This window comes from Calliphora vicina, chromosome 3, assembly GCF_958450345.1.
Source record: "Calliphora vicina chromosome 3, idCalVici1.1, whole genome shotgun sequence".
Classification (NCBI taxonomy): Eukaryota; Metazoa; Arthropoda; class Insecta; order Diptera; family Calliphoridae; genus Calliphora; species Calliphora vicina.
In genome coordinates this window covers 10,468,606-10,490,374 of record NC_088782.1, presented here as the reverse complement: position 1 = coordinate 10,490,374, position 21,769 = coordinate 10,468,606, and the positions used below count along the sequence as shown (strand labels likewise).

The following is a 21,769-nucleotide window of genomic DNA, read 5'->3' as shown; positions in this document are numbered from 1 at the left end:
CAAAGTTTATAATGTAAAATATGGCCGGATTTTAAAGACAGATTTTTTGTTCATATATTTATTATTTTATAAAATACTAAATAAAAATTTATTAAAAGATGTTTATTTTTTAATTATTTTCTTAATTTTTTTTTTTTTGTACTTATTTCAAAATATTTATATATTTTTTTTTTGTTAATTTTAATCTCAAAGTACTGCCCAAGCCAAACCGGCCCATAATATTTCTATTTGTATACTTTTTATGTTTTTTTTTTGTTGTAATTTTATCTTAAGTTAAGTAAAAAATGCTAATTATAAGTGAACTTGTTATAAAGAGAGCTATTGTCTATGAAAAATTGTTTGTTTAAAAAAAATCTATGGCATAAAAAAGTGATATTTACTTATAGCAAAAGCCTTAAAAAAGTTTAATATAAAGAAATTATATAAAAAAAAGAATAAATAAATTCAAAATTACATAATAATAATTACGACTTAAAAATCAACATATTTATTTATACTTACAAATATTTTTATTATAATAACAATGATTTTTATCATGTTTCTTCTCTAATCCACATAATATTTCATTACTATATAATTTATAAATAATTTAAAACAATCTCAAAACGAAATTTAAAAAAATCTTACTGATACTCATCATCACTGCTTAACAACATGGATTTTTCATTATAATTTTGACTTATTGTTGCCACTCGTTGACCGCCGGGCATAAATTTACGCTGATTGCCCAAAGTTTTCGATGCCATACAACCCGTTGATGAATTTTGACTGCCCTGTGTTAGGCTAGCATTGTTACCCTGGTTGCTGTTACTAACATCATCTGGATCGTATGATGAAACACGTATGCCTCGGGAATTTTTACCTATTTACAAATGGGGTTTGTGGAATTTGTTTCATATTGTTTTGTTTATACATTTTATTTGAGGTAAATACATACATAGTTAAACATTCAGCAAATAATAAAAGAAAAACTGAAAAATTACAATAATAAAAAAAACATGCTCAAACATTGTAGAAAAAAATATCAACAATCCATTTAACGAGAGCAGAAGAAAATATTTGTTGCAGTTTTTTAATTAAAAATGAAGTATACTTTAGGGAGTGAAAGAAATACAAAAATTATGATGTGTTTGGTGAGTTTTATAATCGAAAGCCAGTATGATTACAACTAATATCGGGCAGAAATGCTTCTATTCTAAACCATCCAAATTTCGATGCTCAGATGCGATTTTGAGTCTGAAGCTGTCAGAATGCTTTAACATTACGCCCTTTAACATTAAAAATGATTTTCCTTGTTCAACATTCTAGTTCCTTTGGAAATGTATCTTCTAACACCTTATTGCAAGATGCTTTAACTATTGTTTATTTTATTACTGATGAAGTGCTTTAAAATTATTATACAAAGAGCCCATTTACATCAGAACGGATGGTTAACAAACTTTGCGCATCTAGGCAATGATATACCTCCTATCTTTCACGAATATCACTGAGAGTCACAACTTAATCTCAGTGATATTTTAATTTTTGGAACAACGAATTTTTATTGATGAATTGTGACTGGAGGACAGCATTTGAAAAAGCGTAAAATTATTAAAGGAAAATGCCAAAAATACATTGAGAAATGAAAAATTATGTTGTTTCATTTTAAAGATATAGCAAAACAACATCTGGTGAATATTTCTGGGTCATCTGACATTTTTATATAAATCCAATTTGAATGATTTTAAATAGTTTGAAAATGTTTTGATTTTCTAATAAATAATAATACACAGCGGATGATACTGCTATTCTTAGCTCTGATGTATTTGCAGCGAACATAATGTCAAACTTAGAATCGGCTCTTTAAGGTATACAATCCTACTTCAAAAAGTGGAACATTATGATAAATCCTGAGAAAACAAAGGCAATATATTTTACAAGAAAGCGGAAGTCATGTTTCATACCGCAAAACGCAATTCGATTCATGGATCACGATATTAATATTTGGGAATAATACTGGATCCAAAACTGAATTTTAAAAACCATATACCACATCTATTAGATAAGATCAACAAGTTAATTTGTATAATGTACCCGCTTATAAACAGAAAAGGTTTTCTTAGTGTCGATAACAAAAAACTAATCCTAAAATCCATATTTCACCCTCTAATGTTTTACTGTGCTCCAGTCTGGGCCACTTCTGCTAAATGTCATCTTAAAAAACTTCAAATAGCCCAAAACAAACTTCTCAAGATGTTATATAACCTTCCTTGGCACTATTCTACGCAAGGACTCCACACATTATCTGGCATTGAACTCGTTCAAGATAAAATAAATAGATTAACACTAAATTTCAACAGAAGATGTCAATACTCTCAATATTTACACATAAATGAACTCCAGTCATAATCCTATACTCAATATACTCTAGTATAACATTTTATCCTAAAACCACTGTTTCATAAAGGTTTTTTGTAAATTTTTTTCCTTCCTTTTGTATATTACTAAAAGCTCACAAAATTCAAATTTAACTACTAACCCCCAGTAACACGAAGTCTGGTTGTGTTTTAACTAATAGTTATACTGACAGTTTTCATACAAAAATTATTTTAACCGACAATATAACTATTAGTTAAGGCATAACCAGACTTCGTGTTAATGGGGGTAAGCAGAAAAGAAACAAAGTTTCTAAACTCTTTAATATATATAAGACAAATGTAAACATTATTAATATATTAAAAGAAATAAAATAAACTTAAAATTATTTATCAGAACATCGAATTAGTTAATTAAATTTAAGCTTAAGCCTGCAATTCATTCCATAAATTCATTCCCAACAAAACAAATTCTTTTTGTTGAATTAATTCATAGTCCATTCAATCTTTGAATGACTAGCTCCATTTTATCAGTCTCTGGTTATAGTTTCGATAGGATATACTTCCAATTAATATAATTTTTGTCTGAGAACTGTCAGTATAACGTCACGATAAAAAAAATAAAATAACCAGAGATTGGGAAAATAGGGCTCAATCTTTTTCAATTTAAATCTAACCTAAATTGAAGGAAAATATTGGTTCCTTATTCAATTTGTTTTTTGTAATTATTTACAAAATGAATTGAAAAAGTAAAAAAAGTTTTGAATTGAAGAAAAATTAAATCATTCAATTAATTAAAGAAAATTTGAATGATTTAATACGGAATGAATTCTCAAAGCAATGAAATCAATTAGGCCAATGAATTAATACTTTTGAGACTTTGTTATTTAAAGCGTTGGACCGAATATTCGGTTTCGGAATATCAAATTATTGAATCGGTCATATCACACACACATTTTGATCTAAGATGTTATTAAGAACATTATAGTGTAAACAACAACGCACATTGGTATAGAAAAAAAAATAGAGGGAGATAAATATGTTACTTCTAAACGGTAAGTCCGATTTGAATGAAGTTTAGAGGAAGTTTAGTTTTGTTTTGAACTTGGACCTCATGGGCCCACCAGGGGCGCGACCAAGGTTCCTCAAAGTAGGACACCTCGGGTATGTTCAATTTTTAAAACGATCCTATTTCTTCATTTGTGTTCCGATTTCAAAAGAATTACACATATAGAATCTCCTCATCGAGCACTACTAAAAACCTTGTCGTAGCTAATAAGTATCTCATAAGCTTAGGAGATATTCGCATTTGCACATTAAATTTTCAACATTTTTCCCAAATATTTCCCGATTTTCTCCTTTATTGGAGTAACAACACATTTATGTGTCAAATAGAAAAAGACTTGTTTAAAAATAATGACTAAGTCCAAAGTCATATACATTCGAATTTAAAAAATTTTAAAAAGTCGTTTTTCGCTAATTTTTTGGGGAAAAGGTACTTTTTTTCTTTTTAAGTTATCGTAAACAATTTCTAAGAGGATGTATAAGAAATTTTTGAAAAGCTAACTTTTCATAAAATATTTTAAATGAAAACAAATTTGAAAAATGTTGATATCGAGGGACCAGGTCCATTCAAAAACGTATATTTTTATGTAAAATTCAACTATAGTGCAAAAATTCTCACATCGCATATTCGATATCAAAATATAGTAACCGATTTTAGATGGCCCAATATGTTTTTAATTATTTTGTAAAGGGTTCCAATAACCCCGACCGACCCTGGTATGGATATTATAGCCAAAAAACTAAAAATTCCCATTTTTGGGATTTTTTAACCCTTTTTTGGGAATTGCGGGATTGCTGATAATAAATTTCAAAATTTGTTTTTATTTTTCCATTTTAAATTCAAACCGGACTTACCGTTTAGAAGTTTTGGCCCGTATATGATGCCAACAGGAAGGCTAATTGTCTCCTTTATTACAGGACACTGTTTAATCATGCTAGAAGATTAGGTCTACGGTACAATGATTACTGTATGAAGAAGAGGAAGAGACTGTGTATCATATTTTCTGCCAATGTCCGGCTCTTACAAACCTGAGGGAACGCATCCTCGGATTTCCATTCCTATCATGCTTGGACGAGCTGTCAAGGTTGAGTCTTAGACGAATCTACTCCTTCATCCGGGAATCTGGTTGGTTTAATTTGGAGGCAACGGAAGTATTGTAAATACCCTGATGTCTACCCTCTGGGTATCACAATGGGATCAGATTTGAATGGACCCAAGTGAGCTGCTTGAGGAGCAGCAGCCCATGGAACCTAACCTAACCGTTTAGAAGTTACATATTTATTTCCTTCTATTTATATAAAAAAGTTTGAAGACCAAGAATTGTAGGCATTACTTCATAAAGATTGTTGTCCAACTCAAGCAGCGATTTTAAAACGTTGGGTACCATACGAAATGATGCTTAAATGCTATAAAAGAAAATCATTTTTGCCCCGAATTATTACATGCGATGGAAAATGTATCCATTACAATAACCCGGAGCGTAAGAGATAATGTGTGAAGCCCGGCCAACCAGCCGGATCGGACCAAAGCCAAAAATGCATGGCGCTAAGGTAACTCTCTGTATTTTGGTGGAAGCAAAAGGGTCTATTATCAGCTGTTGAAATCTGACCAGACCATCACAGGGTACAGGTTCCGCAGGACTAGTATTTAATCTTTTTACAAAGTTATGTGTGTACACTTTATGAATAAAATATTGAAAAGCACAATACGCCTATTAAAATCAGTATAGAATACTGTAAACTCCCTAATAAAATCAACAAAGCTAATTATGGTCATAGAGAAACAAAGAGCGAAAACAAGAAAAAAAACTTAAACAGTGTTGTTTTTGTTTTCACATAGTTTTAGGTTTTTGACAATTGAGTTAGGTCTTTGATAGGAGAGTTTCTGATCTATGTGTATTTATCTAGGATTAAAGTTTTCAAAAAGTTAAGAAACATAAAAAAATAGATTAAAAAGCATGCTTAGGTTAGACAAAAAAAGGCAATGTATTTATATGCATATATCATTTAACATTGCATGCCAATGAGAGAAACATCAAATAGAAATGACGTTCAATTAAAAAACTTGTTCTTAAATCACAAAAAAGAAAAATAAAATCAAAAGAAAAGAAAAACAGAATCCTGATTAGAAATAAAAACAATAAAAATAAAGAAAATACACTGGATCGACGTTTAACAGAAAAAAAACATTAAATTGATTTTATTTCAATATATTTAAATTCAAAATTTCAAAAATTTTATAATCTTATAAGCGAAGATTCAGTGTTACTTCATTATGCGTTATATTTGTGTGTGTTTTTGTTTTTTCGTAGTTTGTTTTAAACTTTACAACTTATAATTATAAAGATACAAATAATATGTTTATTTCAATATCATTTAAAAATTAAATGCCTTCTTTTATAAATTACTTCAAATCACTTTAACAAAATTTTTAAATTTCATATGAAAATATTGTAGTTTGCAAACAAAAAGAATTTATAAAATTTGGCTCTAAATTACAGCAATAATTTGTAAAGTAATTATTGTAATATTTTTTTTAATGTAGTTGTTGTTTTTTTTTATAATAAAATATAAAAGCTATAAACAAAATCCATTGAATTCAATTTATTATAAAACTTAAAATTATTAATGAAAAGAAAAACAAAATATTTTACAATTTAAAATAAAGGTACATATTTAAAAAATAAAAAAAGATGAAATAATATAAAAAATAAAAAAAAAACAATATTTTATTTAGTTAAAAAATAAAAATTTCTGTATAGTTTGAATATTTATTTTTAAAAGGTATCACGTAATTTAAGTACATAGTTGGGAAAAACATTTTGTTTATAAGATATATTGTTGTATAGAAAATAATAATAAAAAAAAAACTTAGATTTTTTTGTCGTTATTTAAAAAAAGTTATAGAAAAATAAATACATATCAAATGCATTAGGTAGAAGAAATTATATATAAAATAAAATAATATTTATAACATTTCTAAGACGACCTTAAAACCGCTTAAACAACAAAAAGTATGTAAAAGAAAAACATTGTAGTTAAATAAAGGATTTAATCAGTCCTGTTTTCTTGACAAACAAACGTATGTAAGTAAATAATACTTTGTGAACGTTGTGAGAAATTCGAATACAGTGTTAAGTAACAAGCCCGGCTATAGATTTATCTTTACTCTTTAAAGAGGTTTAAATACTTTTTTTTAACAACAAGACTGATTTAGTGATTTTAAGTTTTTTTTAACGATTTTATAGGCTTTTGTAAAGGCAACTATGGTAGTGTTGGTTTTTTTAAAAATATTTTGTTGTTTGTTTGTAATAAAACTTAATTTTCTATGGTATTTTATACTAAATTTAATAGTTTATATATTTAACTTAAAGAATTATTAATTAATTGTCTTTTATGAATTTCGTTTGTTTGTATTTAAGCAAATGTTTAATTTTGAAAGCAATTTCAAACAATTTTTGTTTTAATTTTTTTTTTTGTTTATCAATTAAATTACGATTATTTAGTATAAAGTTTAAAGTTTTTCATAGCGTTGAGATGAAGTTACATCTGCAAAGTTTGAGAAAAAAATATATATGAAGAATAATCAATTATTTGTTTAAGGATTTTTTTGTTTCTTTACGAGTTGTAATACTAATTGTAATGCCAGAAGCCTTTAGATGATTTACACATGAGTGGTTATAGTGAATAGGTCTGTTTTAACAGAAATTACATAAATATCATGGGTTAATTATAAAGTGAGTCAGATGTGAAGGCGGTAGGTAGTAGTGTAAAGGGTCTTGGAAAAAATAAAAATCTTTAAAATAATAAATAATACAGTGATTCAACTCAAATACCAATAAGAAATAACTGATAACAGGTAAATACATACATATTGTAACAAATTCTGAGTAGTAATTCAATTCGAACGAAAACATTTTCAAATTATTTTATACAAATTCGAAAATTTGTTCGAATTGAATTTTGCAGAAAATAAACTTTATTTAATAATGAAATAATAAAAACAAATAAGATTATTATATTCGACTATGCCGAATCTTATATACCACCCTCCACCATAAGATATGTATTGAAATATTTTTGAGAAATTCAAGTTAAAAACAAGTAAGCTATAGAGCTACATTATTATATTATATACCCATCACCAGAGAAAACTTTAAGAAAAATATTGAATTGGTACAAACTAATTTTTTTAAGAAAACAAATTATTTGGTAAAGAACAAAAAAAAATTGATGAAAAAATTCGGATTTAAAAATATTTTTTCCGATTTTGACCCATTGTCGGTCCGAATTTCGGAGTTTGGAAATGTCTATCATTAGATATCCATATAGATCAAAAATAGGTAAACAAATCGATATAGTCGAGTTTTTCTTTTATCTAAGTCATTTGTGGACCCAAATTTAAATAACAACCTATTTAAATGCTGTAAAATCCTTCCAAAATTGCATTCTATATTTGTCTAAGGACAAATAAATCATTAAAATACCTCACCTCAACCAAAAATGCCTATGGACGTTAGTTCTCACGGTTGGACCATTCGAAATGTATCTTCTTACAGTATCGTATTATTGAAAGGTAAATGGCGGCGATTGTTAGTTTTACACGTCGCCAAAACAATGGAACGCTATAATCCTTAAGAACGCAGAATACTCATGAACATTTTTTCATGCGATTTTCGTTAGACATTATTATTATTTTAAGTGGCTCATTTTCATCTGAAAATCTGGGGCAGTGAGATTACATGTATCTTTCACAAAGATCTATAGCATCCATTAAAAGTCACTTATTTTTAAAAATACCGTTACTGTGACTGATGAGTGAACTGCACACACAACTCTCTTCAAATAAAACATTTTAAATGATCCGTTTCCCGGTCACCCAATATTTCGGTTAGGCGATTTGAAGTGACATGATTCAACTTATTCTTTGGTATTGTATGACGACAACAGTCTATGTGAATAAGCCGCAGACTATGGAAGCTTTTAAAGGCAAGAACGCCCTAAGTTTCGCTTTAACAATTGAAAAATTGGTCCTAAAAGACCTATAATAGTCATTGACGGTGGAAAATGCTTAAAGTTTTAAATAAATATAAACAAAACAATGTTGTATTTTTACAACTTGTATGTAAATCCAATTTAAATGATTTTAAATAGTTTGAAAATTATTTGAATACCACGGTATATTAAGCAAAGGTTCGAATGAATTCATTTTTAATTAAATTTTTAAAATCCTATAAAATTGTATCTCTTTACAATTCATTGCGAATTAATTCACAGGCTTAATTCCTTAGCGCTTCAAACGTATTGAACTCATTCCTTTGAATTGCTTAAACGTTTTATTATTTTAGTGAATTATGTTTAAATTGAATTACATAATTAATTCGAAGCTCTGATTAAGACAATATCATGTTTTAGAATCGGTTTATTTATTAATAGACGATGTAATATGTTAAAGAAGACTTCAGCACACCCAAAGGTTTTGGACGATCTCACAACAATTAGATATTTACTCAGGAACACCCCAATTCTCACTCGGCCATATATTGTCAATTCAGCTATAGCTGTATTAACCGGAAGTTTTTTCACAGAGTACAATTATATGCCGCATTTAAGGGAAAGAAAGTTTTTAAAACTATTTAATTCAAAAAAATCTATGGCCTGTTACACGATGTCGAAAGATAAATGAGTCGAAAAAATTTGTATGAAAAACAATCAGTTTTTAAAATTCTTTCGAATAGTTTTCATACAAATTTGTTCGAATCATTTTTCTTTCGACATCGTGAAACAGGCCTTTAATATAAAATTAATTGCACTTTCTGTAAGTTATCATGGGATGAATTTTGTTGAAATATTGTTCAGTAATAAAAAGACTATCGTGATTTTTCACTTTAACATCCATAGACCGATTGTACTGATTTTCAAACACAATGGTGAAGGGTATAGTAAATGATATAAAAGAACAAAATACAGGGTTACAAATTTGCGATTGTTAAAATAATAATAAACACAATAAAGTACAATTGTTTGTTAATAATGAAATAATAAAAAATTAAACAAATTTATATACCAAACAATGAATAAATAACAACACATAAGTTTAAAGACAGTACAATAGATAAATGAAACAATTTATAAATAAATTAAATATGATTTTAGTCAGGATAAAGGTACAATCATGGATTTTAGTTAACAAAATCAAAATAAAACTATTTAACAAAAAAAAATACAATTGAGACCTTGTCATAATGTCCTAAGAAACCTTGTCATAATGTCCTAATATTTCAAAATAGTTTTTATTGCTTTTCAAGCAAAAAAATATTATTGTGTTATCGTAACCAACCAGCAGAGACCTGAGCCGAATGCCTAAGTATCGGTTAAGCCGAGCAGCCGAGTCGTGATATATTAGGACATTATGACAATATGACTGATAAGAGACCTTGTGAATTGACCAAATATGTTAAAGTAAATAATAATGCATTATAAAGTACGATGAGCGCATTTTAGTAGTAAATTTAATAAATATAATACAAAAAAAGTTAAATAATTCTCTTAAAAAATACATGCTCTATATTCAAAATATCCAAAGAACACATACAAAGAAAAGCGTTTTATATTTACAGCAGAAAAAGCTTTTAAAAAAAAAAACAAAATAATATAAAAAACTTCGACTTACCGGAACTGTATTGAGTGTATTGTTGATACTGTGGATGGAAATTGTGTATAGCATCTGTCATAATATCTTTAGGATTCATGGTTTCCTGGTTAAAAAGAAAACAAAGCGTATTTGATTAGTTTATGGAACATATAAATTATTTATGTTGATTTGTAAAATACTTTGAGACTGCTGGAAATTGATTGCATGGTTACCGAGCGACCATGTCCGTCGCCAATACAGCTGCGGGCGTACACCTGAAATTAAGTAGAATTATTATTAAAGTAACTGCGTATGAAATTAAGTTCTCAGAAATTATTACAAAATTGCTCCCAAACATTATTTTCTAAACCTTAGGAAATAGTTTGGACAACTATTCATTAAACTCCATAAATATTACTCATTTTTCATAGTAAATTCCCCTTCAAACTATGCGTAGTATAGTTCTAGTAGGAATAATACAGTTCCTACTAGAACAAATTTATCATAATGTAATTTACTACACTGGGGCGACTTATTTCTATTGCAATAGATCATATAAACACTTTGTATCACAGTTTATGAGATATTTTAAATAACTGCTTACAAAATTTTATTCCTAAAGATTTGTTAAACTAAAAACCGTCTCATGCCATTAAATATTCAAAATCAACGCCATAAATAAAATGATTTATTTTCAAAATGGCACGAGTTTCATATTTATAAACAAAATCGGCACTAAAAATATAAAAACTTATCGTAAAGGTACCAAACAGAAAAAAATAATTGCAAATCAATAAAAAAAAGCAAACAAAAAGTCATCTTGTCATCAAAGTGCCAGTAATAACAACTAAAAATAATAATTAAAATAAACACAAATACAAATTCATTCTTACCTGATAAGGGAAGGCATAACGTAAAGCAATTGCAGCAAATAACATTTCAATACAAATGAAAAAATTCTGATAACCAGCCGATACGGTACCGGCCGAAGTAACAGTGCCAGCATTGTCAACAATTGGTGAAATAACTTGAGCCTTTTCCAAAATAGCCAAACCAACACCTGTTTCGCAAATAATAACAACAACAGAGATAGATAGATAGACATATTAAGTAATTATACATGTGTATAAACAAACATTATTTATTCATTAAATGAATCATACTCACCCTGCCAAAATGATAAGAAAATCACCGATTTGATGGTACAGAATTTCAAAACTGGTTCGAAAGGTGTTAGTAAATCACGGGTGGCAAAATAGAACAAATATAAACCGTATAACGCTAATGAAACCGAAATATTGTAAATGACAGTAATATAAATATAACCGCCATCGGATCTAAAAAAAAAATAAAAAAAACATTTATCATTAATACTAATTATTATTAGTTGAATGAATAAAATGTTTAATTACCTCCAATCACCATCATGATAATGACCAAATATTTGCAAAAATATGATAATAAATGCCACCAATGGTTTAACCAAACAAAACTGCAAAGTCGCTTGTTTGCAGAAACGTAAAAATCCTATTGTATAGGTTTTACCCTTTAAACAACATGTGCCATAAAGACAAGAGGTCTTAATGGGTTTGCCACGAATTTCAGACATTATATTACCTTCACCGCCCAGATATTCATAACACAGCGACAGGAAATTGTAAATGACAAAAGCTGAAAAGAAAAAGTGTATAAAAAGGTTAGATTTTTAGGTTAGAAGTTTGTGATAGTACAGGTTATTGAATTGGGGATCTAGTTTTAATGTTCTTAACAGAGACCCTAACTAATAGGTTCAAGGTATGTTTTCGCCAAATTTTTTAACTAAAAATAGACTTGGATTTGTGGAAGAGTTATTTTCGGTATTTGGTTTTAAATTAACCTTTGAAGAGCCCCACACCATAATATTGCCACCGCCAAACTTGACTGAAGAGCTAGTTTATAATTTTTTAATCACCGTGGTTGGCTAAACGTCATACACCTACGACTGTTTCGTACTAGATTAAAGATAAAATGCAAACTGTTTCTTTAATCTATTACGAAACTGTCGTAGGCGTATGACGTTTACGCCAACCACGAAAAGGGGGAATATTGATAACCAGAGCTGTAAATGAATCACTCATTTTTGAATTAATTCAGAATCATTCACACAATAAAATTAATTGAATGAAATTTTTTTTTTTATTATTTCTTCATTTACATAACCGAGCCCTTAAGGCCTTATATTTGAGTCAATTCAAATGAATTTGGTAAAAATTAATTGCAATTCGTTTCCAATTCAAATGAATTTGTTAAATGAATTGCAATTCGGTTCTAATTGATATGAATTTGTCAAAGTGAATTGCAATTCATTTGCAGTTCATTTGAATTTATTTTGAATTCAATTCATTTTACATATTCGGTGTTGTCATAGAATTAAATCACTGTCGGAATCGGTTTTGAAAACGACAGAAAAAGTACATTGGTCTCGTGAAATTGAAAGTTATCGGTTTTATATTCGATCTGGATTTAAATTCTTTATCGACTGAACAAAAAATTACATTGGATTTCATAAGTCAAATGTACCTTTTTTGTCATTTTCAAAACCGATTCCGATTTGAATTTAAAACGAATTGCAACTCATTTTTACAAATTAATTTGAATTGGAAATGAATTGAAATTCATTTAATTTGAATTGATTCAAATTTCATTCTATTCTTTTTTGTTGTGAAAAGAATAAATTCTAAATTTAGCTAATTAACGAATTAAAATCAAAAAAGAATTATTCATTTATAGCTCTGTTGATAACCTCCCGGTGAGTAATTTCTGGGAATTTATTTAACTCTTTTGCTGTAAGATAATTATCTGTTCTTGGAGTAGTTTTGCGAAATATATACGAATTATATATAAAATTATATTTGAAAACTTAAATTAAGTTTTCAAAAAAGTTTTATTCTCGAACGTTTATATGACATATAAACCAACGATCCAACGAGGCCCTTAAGTTATGTGAAAGCTACAGAAAACAACAGACTAACATCGACTCTTATATATAGAAGAGATCAGTAACATCTTTACTCAGAATATAATAGAAACAAATGAATTTTTCCCTGTTTCCTACAATGAAACACTTACTTACCTTCATAACAATCTCGCACGGTGAAGAAATACACATATACATTGTCAGAATTAAAAAATAACAAACTTATCCAGGAATATGTTGCATATATGGGTACAATAAATAAAATTCGTACAATCCAACGTTGCTCTTGGGGATTTGTGTACCAACGTAAATGTTGATAAATCTGAAAAACAAACAAACAAACAAACGAACAAACAAATAAGCAAGTTAATAAGAAATGTTAAAAAACAACTCAACAAAAAAAATCAATAAACCACCTACCTGTTGGCATGTGATAAACAAAGCTGCCCAAACGAATATTCCAGCTAAACCTTGAGCGGTTTTTGTCTGCAGAAATATACCATCACCCACATGGCTCAAAGGATCGATGGGCGCGGCAGCAGCGGACATTTGTGGCATGAAATTTAATTTAACTGATGATGAGGTTGTTGTATTTACCAAAGCAGTCGCTGTGGTGATGGCGGTTGTAGTGACATTTAACGTCGTATCAGTTAAATTACTACTGCTGCTCATACTTTATTTGTTTTCTGCAAGAAAATGTCTATAAAACAAACAAAAAGAGAAGATACAAAAATATATCTATATTAATAATAAAAAACTATTTATGAACACGAAATTATGTTGTTATTAAGTAAAAAAAACAAAATTGTGTTGAAATGAAAACGAAATTACCCAGTAAATGAAAATCAATAGTGCCCAATGCTGTTGTGTTATTAAATTTCAATATGTACTACTATATAGTATATAATGGATTTTCAACAATCAACATTTTTCCTAAACTTCACACACAACATTCAACCACCAGCCAACCATCAGTTATAAATATGAAAATACTAAAAACAAATTATCTCACCCATACACTCGATTAGTACTCGTAGTACATACAAGTGTTGATAAGACAAAGCTTTTTTCTAGTGATTTTTTTCTTTTTTCATTTCGTTTTAGATAAATTGTTAGAAAAAATTTCACGAATATGAACGACATTTAACGTCTATTCACATTTAGTTCTTGGGAGACATTCTTTGTTTATTTTTGAAATGTGTCAACTGTGTTTTTATTAAATTTATTAAGAAAATTGTATTAAACTAAGGCGTAAAACATGAACTGCAGTTCATTTGGAAAAAAAAAGATGTTAAAAGAATTTTTAATCTATAAAGATAAGGTGGCAAGGCAAATATGTCTAAGTTGTCTGTCAACTTGTATAAAAAATCGACAAAAACCTTGTAAACTAGTGTAATTTATTTGCATATCGTAATTGTTTTAAATAACATCTTACGTTTTTGTAGAATATGCGTGTGAAATTAATTGAAATTTATTTAATAAAGTTGAATGCATTAAATATCAATTTATTATGGAAAATATTTGTTGAGAGTCAGTTTGGCACGATTTAATTAAAGTCTATGAGAGCGGGTTTTCAATGTCATATAAATTTTAGTTTTTGTGGAATTTGTTTTTGGTTAATTTTTGCCTTTGAAGTAAAAAAAAAATAAAAACATAGATATCCCGAACGAGACAAAAAATAGAACTCATTTTCTACTGCCTCTAGAAAAATTTTAAAATTTGTTTTATTAAAATGGAATAATATAGCTATCAATTGCTAAAATGTTTGCATTGGTTTTCGTTTTGCAAACTTTAGCATGATTTGTTATGCGACATTCGTAACGCGACATATTTTTCCATCATGTTTTTAATACCGATTAGTCAATTTGCAATAGATTAGTCTAGTAAATTCAACTCAAAATTTCATAAACTACAAAGATTATTAAAATACAACAAGCTCTTTTTATGGTCTTGATTTATGTCTTTTACTCTTACGATCGCGAACGAGACACACTTTTAACATCAAAATAAAATGTTTAGTTTGTTTATTAAATGTAATAACTTGTTTTTTAGTTAAAGTCTCTAAATTTTTATTTGAATTAAAATGTTCAGCAAACGATGATTTAGGTACCGGATAACGGCATTGAAAAACGACTTTAAGATGCGGGATTTACAATAGATGGCGTATATTTTGTAAGGGGTACCTAGTAGCTATAGTTATTAAACAACAAACAGTTTTTTGCCAACAAATCTTTATATCAGGAAAGTTCTGCAGTACTTCTTCAATTTGATAAAACCCAAAGGCAGCTGAAGCACCCCGATTGCTCAACAAAGCTTATGGTGAAAGTGTTCCATCGGTTTCAACGAACGAATTATGCTTTGTTCGGTTCAGATGTTGTTATTTAGACACGGAAAATAAATATTGCCCAGGCCAGTCAAAAAAGTTTGAAAACCAAGTATTGAAGGCATTACTCCATGTCAAACTGAACAAGAGCTTACAAAATCATTGGGAGCTCTTGTTCAGATGCAATTTCAAAACGTTTGCGAGCAGCAGGATTCATCCAAAATCAATGGAATGAAGCCGAGAGACCTTGAAAGACGATTTTGCATGTCCGAATGACCGAAGCGTAAGAGATCGAACTTGAAGCCAAGCTGAATCGACACCAAATATCCATGGCTCTAAGGTAATTATCTGTATTTGGTGGTAGCAAATGAGATGCTGAAATCTGACCATACCATCACTGGGATCCTATACGGAAGCCTAAAACCGTAATATTCCATCTTGACAACGATTGGGCACATATTGCAATACCTGTTAAAAAGTATTTATAGTCCAGAGCGTGACTCTTCCGACTACTATTTGTTTCGATAGATGCAGAACGCTCTCTCTGGGATACGCCTCACTTTGGAACAGAGTATCCGATATTGGCTTGATTCGTTCTTGGCCTCAAAAGAAGAGCAATTCTTTTGGTTCGAAATCCATATGTGGGGAGAAAGGTAGGAAAATGTCATAGTTAATACTTTGAATAATTAGCCAAATTTATATTGTACAAATGTTCAAAATAAAAGCTAAAAATTTGAAAAAATCCCGAAATTGAAATCGAAATTTCGTTACTTTTATCAATTTTTCAAATTTAGGTCAAATATATTAAAAAAAAATACAGATTATTTTAAAGTTATTACGAAAATTTGTTAATTAAACATTTTTTTAAATAATAATACCGACAGTAAAGATTTTTCTTGTTGAGTAATGAATTTGTAATTATAATCACAATATTATTTCTAAAATTGTGTCATGTTTAAGTTGTTTTATATTTTGTCGTTATAATTTTTTTTATTTATATGTCGTTATTTTTTAATAAAAGAGTACCAGTACCATAGAGAACATATAGGGGAAACTAGAAAAAAACTCAAACAAAAATATTCTTCAAAATAATCACACATACGAGTGTTGTTTTTGTTTTCACATAGTTTATTCTACTAATACATTCTCACCACTTAGGTTTTTGACAACTGAGTTAGGTCTATGACAGGAGAGTTTCCGCTCTATGTCTATTCTCTATGGTTAGTACATCTGTAGTACATTTCAATTTAAATTATTTATAAACAACAATTATTAGGTCATCATTATTCATACATATTTTAAAACATTATGATTATTATTTCAACCTTTACATTTACATGAGAAATGTTTAAATGCGTGAATTATTTAGCTAAAACACACACGTTTAATAATAAAAAAAAAACTGAACTATTAAATAATATGTATATCATGCAAATGACATCTTTATTTTCCAACGGATACAGGGCAGAGTGTAATGTGAACATTAAGAAAAGGTGTTGGTTGTTTCAGTTTCTGTTTCTGTTTCAATGTAAAATGAAAAATAAAACGTTACACATAAAGTAGGGTAGTAACACAGAGAAGGTGAAGTAAGAAGAAATATTATAAAAGACATGAAATATGTTGTTTGGTCATGGTCAACAAAAACGGGGGCGGTGGGTGAAGTTTTATGATAATAAGCAATTAGTATATTACTAGAAATGATATTTGGTATTTGGCAAAAATCAATAGTAGTACATACTTGCTGTTTATTTACAATAGAAAATGGAAATTTAATAAATAAAAGTAATTAATGTTAGATTAGCTTAATTAATTACAGCTAGGCTAGTCTAGTCAAACTCATAACTCTTTGAATAGCATGAAATGAAGATCTGCTTTATAAATGAAAGTATGCATATGTAATTGAACTTTTAACAATTGACAATCTAATACAAACTGTTGATGTTAAGTATCTTGAAATTTGTATCAATTATATTTTCATTTAATCTGATAATTTGTTTAAGTTTCAGTTCAACAAACTACAAGCCACCAAATACAGAAAACATAAAGTAGTATTTAATACTTGAAAACAATATAAATTGACTTTTGGTAAATAAGTTGACGATGACGATGATGATGATATAGACAAAGACGTACAACAAACTTGATTGTGGTTAAAATGTGAGAAAAAAATAACCATCAACACCAGAAAACCGCGAATGGCAGAAATAACAAAAATAAAAAAAATTATAAAAAAAAACAAAGAGAATAAAACGAATCATTTCTACAAGCAAAATAATAATAAGAAAATTGTTAAACATAATTTGAGAGGAAATAAAAAATAAATATTTATATTTTTAGAAAGTTTAACAACAAATTGTTACAGTAATTTAGTGTTAATTTAATTAAAGTACAAGATTAAATGAAAAAATAAAATAAAAACGAGATGATTCAAATACATATTTTAAACTGCAATTATTTTAAACCGGATTTATTTGTTGTTACTTTTATTTAACTAAAACATGTACTGTAGATTACGTATTTATAAATGTTTATTAATACTAAAACGTATGCTGTTTTTGGTAATATAAATTTGGCATTGACAACAAACAGTTAAAATATATAACTTGTTTTTTTGTTATTGCCAGCAAAATTTAAAGTCAACAGTAAGACAATTTAATTTTAGTAAACTACACAAAATGCTCTCTTATTAGAGTAGAGAGGTGTAGTACAAGAAAATTGCATACGCACTAGAAGTAGAACTTAAAAATTATTTATTACACCCTTCACTATGAGTGATTTGCATGATTTGCAACCAAAAATATGCAATATCAGTTTTTTTCCTGTGCGTGGTATTAAGATATGAGTTACACACAGTTACTAAAGTATACGTACGATCGACTTTTTGGGCTTTTTTTAAAAAAATCTATATATTTAAAAGTACAAGGCCTGACTCATTCATTCACTCACTCATTACTGATGAATTAGTGAATGTGTGAGTGTATGAATGACTCAGGCCTTGTACTTTTAAATATATAGATTTAAAAAAAAAAGCCCAAAAAGTCGATCGTACGTATACTTTAGTAACTGTGTGTAGTTATTTATCTGTTTCAGACAATTTTATGAATAATGGGATCGATTTGTTAGGGCATATTTTTGCATATTTTGGTCATAAAAGCATATTTTACTCTTAACTGCACATTTTTGTTGCATATTTTATATTATCATTGAATGAAATTTAAAATATATTGAGTGTATGACTTAAAACTGCGGGAATTGCAATAGATGGCGTATCTTTTGAACGCTGTTTTTGATTTTAATAAATTATATGTCATTTTGAAGGGTACATAACTGTCATTTATTCTCACGTAGTTATTGATCATTATAGTGTAAACAACAAAGTTTTTGTCGAATTATGTACCAACGAATCGTGATATGCGGGAAGTTTTGCTTTTCTTCTTTAATTAAAAAAAAGTGCAGCTGATTGCTTACCGAAGCTTATGGTGAATGTGTTCAATCGGTTTCAACGTGCGAGAGATGGTTTTTGCGGTTCAGAAGTGATGATTTTGACAGCCAAACAAGATTGAAGACCAAGAATTGGAGGCATTAGGCCAAGAAAATGGTTTTACAATTCAACAAGAGCTTGCAAAATCATTGGGACCTACTCAAGCAGCAATTTCAAAATTTTTGCAAGCAGTATGATTCATCCATAAGAAGGGAAATTAGGTACCATACGAATCAAAGTCTGAAATGATGTTTCAACACTATAAAATATAATCATTGTTGGCACCGAATCATTACTTGCGATGAAAAATCGATCCATTATGATAACCCGAAGCGTAAAAGATTGTATGTGAAGCCCGGCCAATAAACCGAATCGACTCCAAAGCCAAATATCGATGGCGCTAAAGTAATACTCTGTATTTCGTGGTACCATCTCATATCTATTAAGAGCTGCTTAAATCAGGCCAGAACATCACGGGGTCCTGTACCGAACACAACTGATTTTTTGAAGCTAGCATTGGCCGAAAAAAGCTGGGAATATGCGGGCAGTCATGAAATTTTAATACTATATACCGACAACACTCGGCCACATGCTGCAATACCTGTTAAAAACTATTTAAAATGAAGAGGTTGGGAAGTATAGGCCAGACCTTGTCCCTTTCAACTACTATTTGTTTCGATCTAAGCAGAACACTCTCTATGGGATACACTTCACTTTGGAACAGTGTATTCGATATTGGCTTGATTCGTTCTTGGCCTCAAAAGATGAGCAAGCAGTTCTTTTGGCTCGGAATTAATATGTTGGCAGAAAGATGGGAAAAGGTTACAACTAACAATGGCCAATAGTTTGTATAAATTTATATTGTACAAATATTTCAAAATAAAAGCTAAACATTTAAAAAAATCCCGCATTTTTAAGTCATACACCCAATAGGAATTTTAAACAAAAACAAACCAACAATTTTTCAGATCAATATTTTTACCCGAATTTTTTTTTTCTTAAAAAAATATTTTTTTTCAAAAATTATTTTCAATTTTTATATGTATTAAAATTAAAATATACTCCGTCGAATTTTACCCCAATATTAAAGTAGTTTTTCCATAAAAAATAATCGTATTGTAAACCTTTAATAACTTTTTGATTATGGCGATTAATCAATAAAATACATATCCAATTTCTTTTGAAGCCACAAAAGAAGTCTTTGTTTTGCCATTTACATTTAATATGTTTTTAAAAATGGTTTTTCGCCAAATATTTAACTAATAGGTCAAAAGCCAAAAAGAAATGTTTATCTATTTTTTTGTATTTCATTGTCGGGCTGGAATCTATTGTAAATTCAGAAAAAATAAATGAAATAAAAACTATTTAAAAAAAATTCGTAAATTAAAAACTACTTTTACTTGGTATTCTTTAATTGATCGAGTGAAAGTTGTCAATATTGACTATTATTTATATTGCAATTGAAACTTTAAATTGGTCATAACAACTTTGATTCATGACTCTCTGACGTGTAGAATCTTAAAATGTGTCTAGGTCAAATTATCTGTAAACACCAAACATCAGCAGTATACAAACATTTCACGAAATAGCCAACCATTAAAGATTTTAAAGAAACTTTAGAAATTTGTTAAATTTTTAACAAATCACGTACTAAAAAAATAAAACAACACTATCACTAACAATGCGTGCATTATTCATAAACTAAATTAAAACACAAAAATTTAAAACAATTGCCCAATTCACAATTGGTGTTGTAGCGTTGTATCGTTGTATGTCGTAATTTTTTTATTAATGTTTTGTTTTTGTTTCGAAAAATTTGTTTGAAAAATATTTACGACATACAACGCTACAACACTACAACATCAATTGTGAATTGGGCAAATTTATAACTCAATTTCAATGATGAACAAACAAAAAAATATCATCAAAACTAGCACACAATATGAAATGAATCATTTAAACATGGTTTTAAGAATAACAAATAGAATTAAAATAGCTTAAAAAGTGATTTATCAAAAGATGCAGGAAGAAAAACCACTTGAGCATAAAAAAAACAAACAACAAAAAATTAACTCGATATGTATAAAGAAAAACAAACAATTGCAATAGATAGATGCCAAAACATAAAAACTACAGATGAAAGGAAGAAAAACAAGTGAAAAATTACAATACACAATCAAACAAATTTATAAACACACATACACAAGGGTGAAGAAATAAATAATACAAAAAAAAATAAACCTTCAATAAACAGCTGTCTCATTAATATGCATAAACATTCACACACAAAATGTTATTTACATTTTTATATTTTTACAAACCTTTATTTTTCTCTGTTTTAATATTTGGCCAAATTATTTACTATTATATTTATTAAACTTATGGTTTATGTATTTTTTTTTAAATAGACACCAATTCTTTTTGATTTCTAGTTTTAAACACTGACGTAAATTTTTTCTTTTTGCTCTTCTTTCTTTTATACTTGATTTTTTATGTGAAAACTTTTTTTTTATCAATTTCGTCACTCTTTTTCGTGTTCTCTATTAGCTGTGCGAATATTTTTCAGTTGTAAAAAATTCGTATTTTAAATTGATATTTCATGAAAATTTTATATAAATTCAATTATTAAGAAACTAAAGTTTGATTTGATTATAAATACACTAATGTTTTAAACATTTTAATATGAGTTTTTAATAAAAATTAATCGGAGTGAAAAAATCCCGAGCAGACGAAGTTAAAAAAGAACTAACGAGTGAAAGGAAATTGCAGAAAATAAAACAGAGTTGTATTGTACATAGCTAACCAAAAGCGCCCTCTATAAATCGAAATTTTTAACAGCACCCTCTATATATGAAAGAACCCTTCTGAGCAAATGCAACCCTGCGTGGTGAACTTTATTATCATCACCCATACAACTCTGTTACGGTGAGTTGGAGAATTTTTTGGTGTAACAACG

The 21,769-nt window shown here is 28.5% G+C and overlaps 1 protein-coding gene across 3 annotated transcripts; it reads right to left on the bottom strand.

Moving 5' to 3' along the window:
• Positions 1-464: 464 nt before the first annotated feature.
• On the bottom strand, positions 465-21,514 carry Tmep (Transmembrane endosomal protein). Of its 3 annotated transcripts, none has more exons than XM_065503667.1 (9): positions 21,135-21,514; positions 13,430-13,709; positions 13,166-13,331; positions 11,466-11,724; positions 11,221-11,390; positions 10,947-11,113; positions 10,254-10,328; positions 10,093-10,177; positions 465-862 (listed from the first exon to the last, which is right to left on the bottom strand). In XM_065503667.1, the coding sequence occupies exons 2-9, from the start codon at positions 13,679-13,681 to the stop codon at positions 624-626; spliced, it is 1,413 nt and encodes a 470-aa protein (XP_065359739.1). In that variant the 5' UTR covers positions 13,682-13,709; positions 21,135-21,514; the 3' UTR covers positions 465-623. The 3 variants fall into 3 exon arrangements, with proteins under 3 accessions (XP_065359739.1, XP_065359738.1, XP_065359740.1); XM_065503666.1 differs by lacking the exon at positions 21,135-21,514 and adding an exon at positions 13,841-13,977; XM_065503668.1 differs by lacking the exons at positions 465-862; positions 21,135-21,514 and adding exons at positions 5,700-6,968; positions 13,841-13,977.
• Positions 21,515-21,769: the final 255 nt, after the last annotated feature.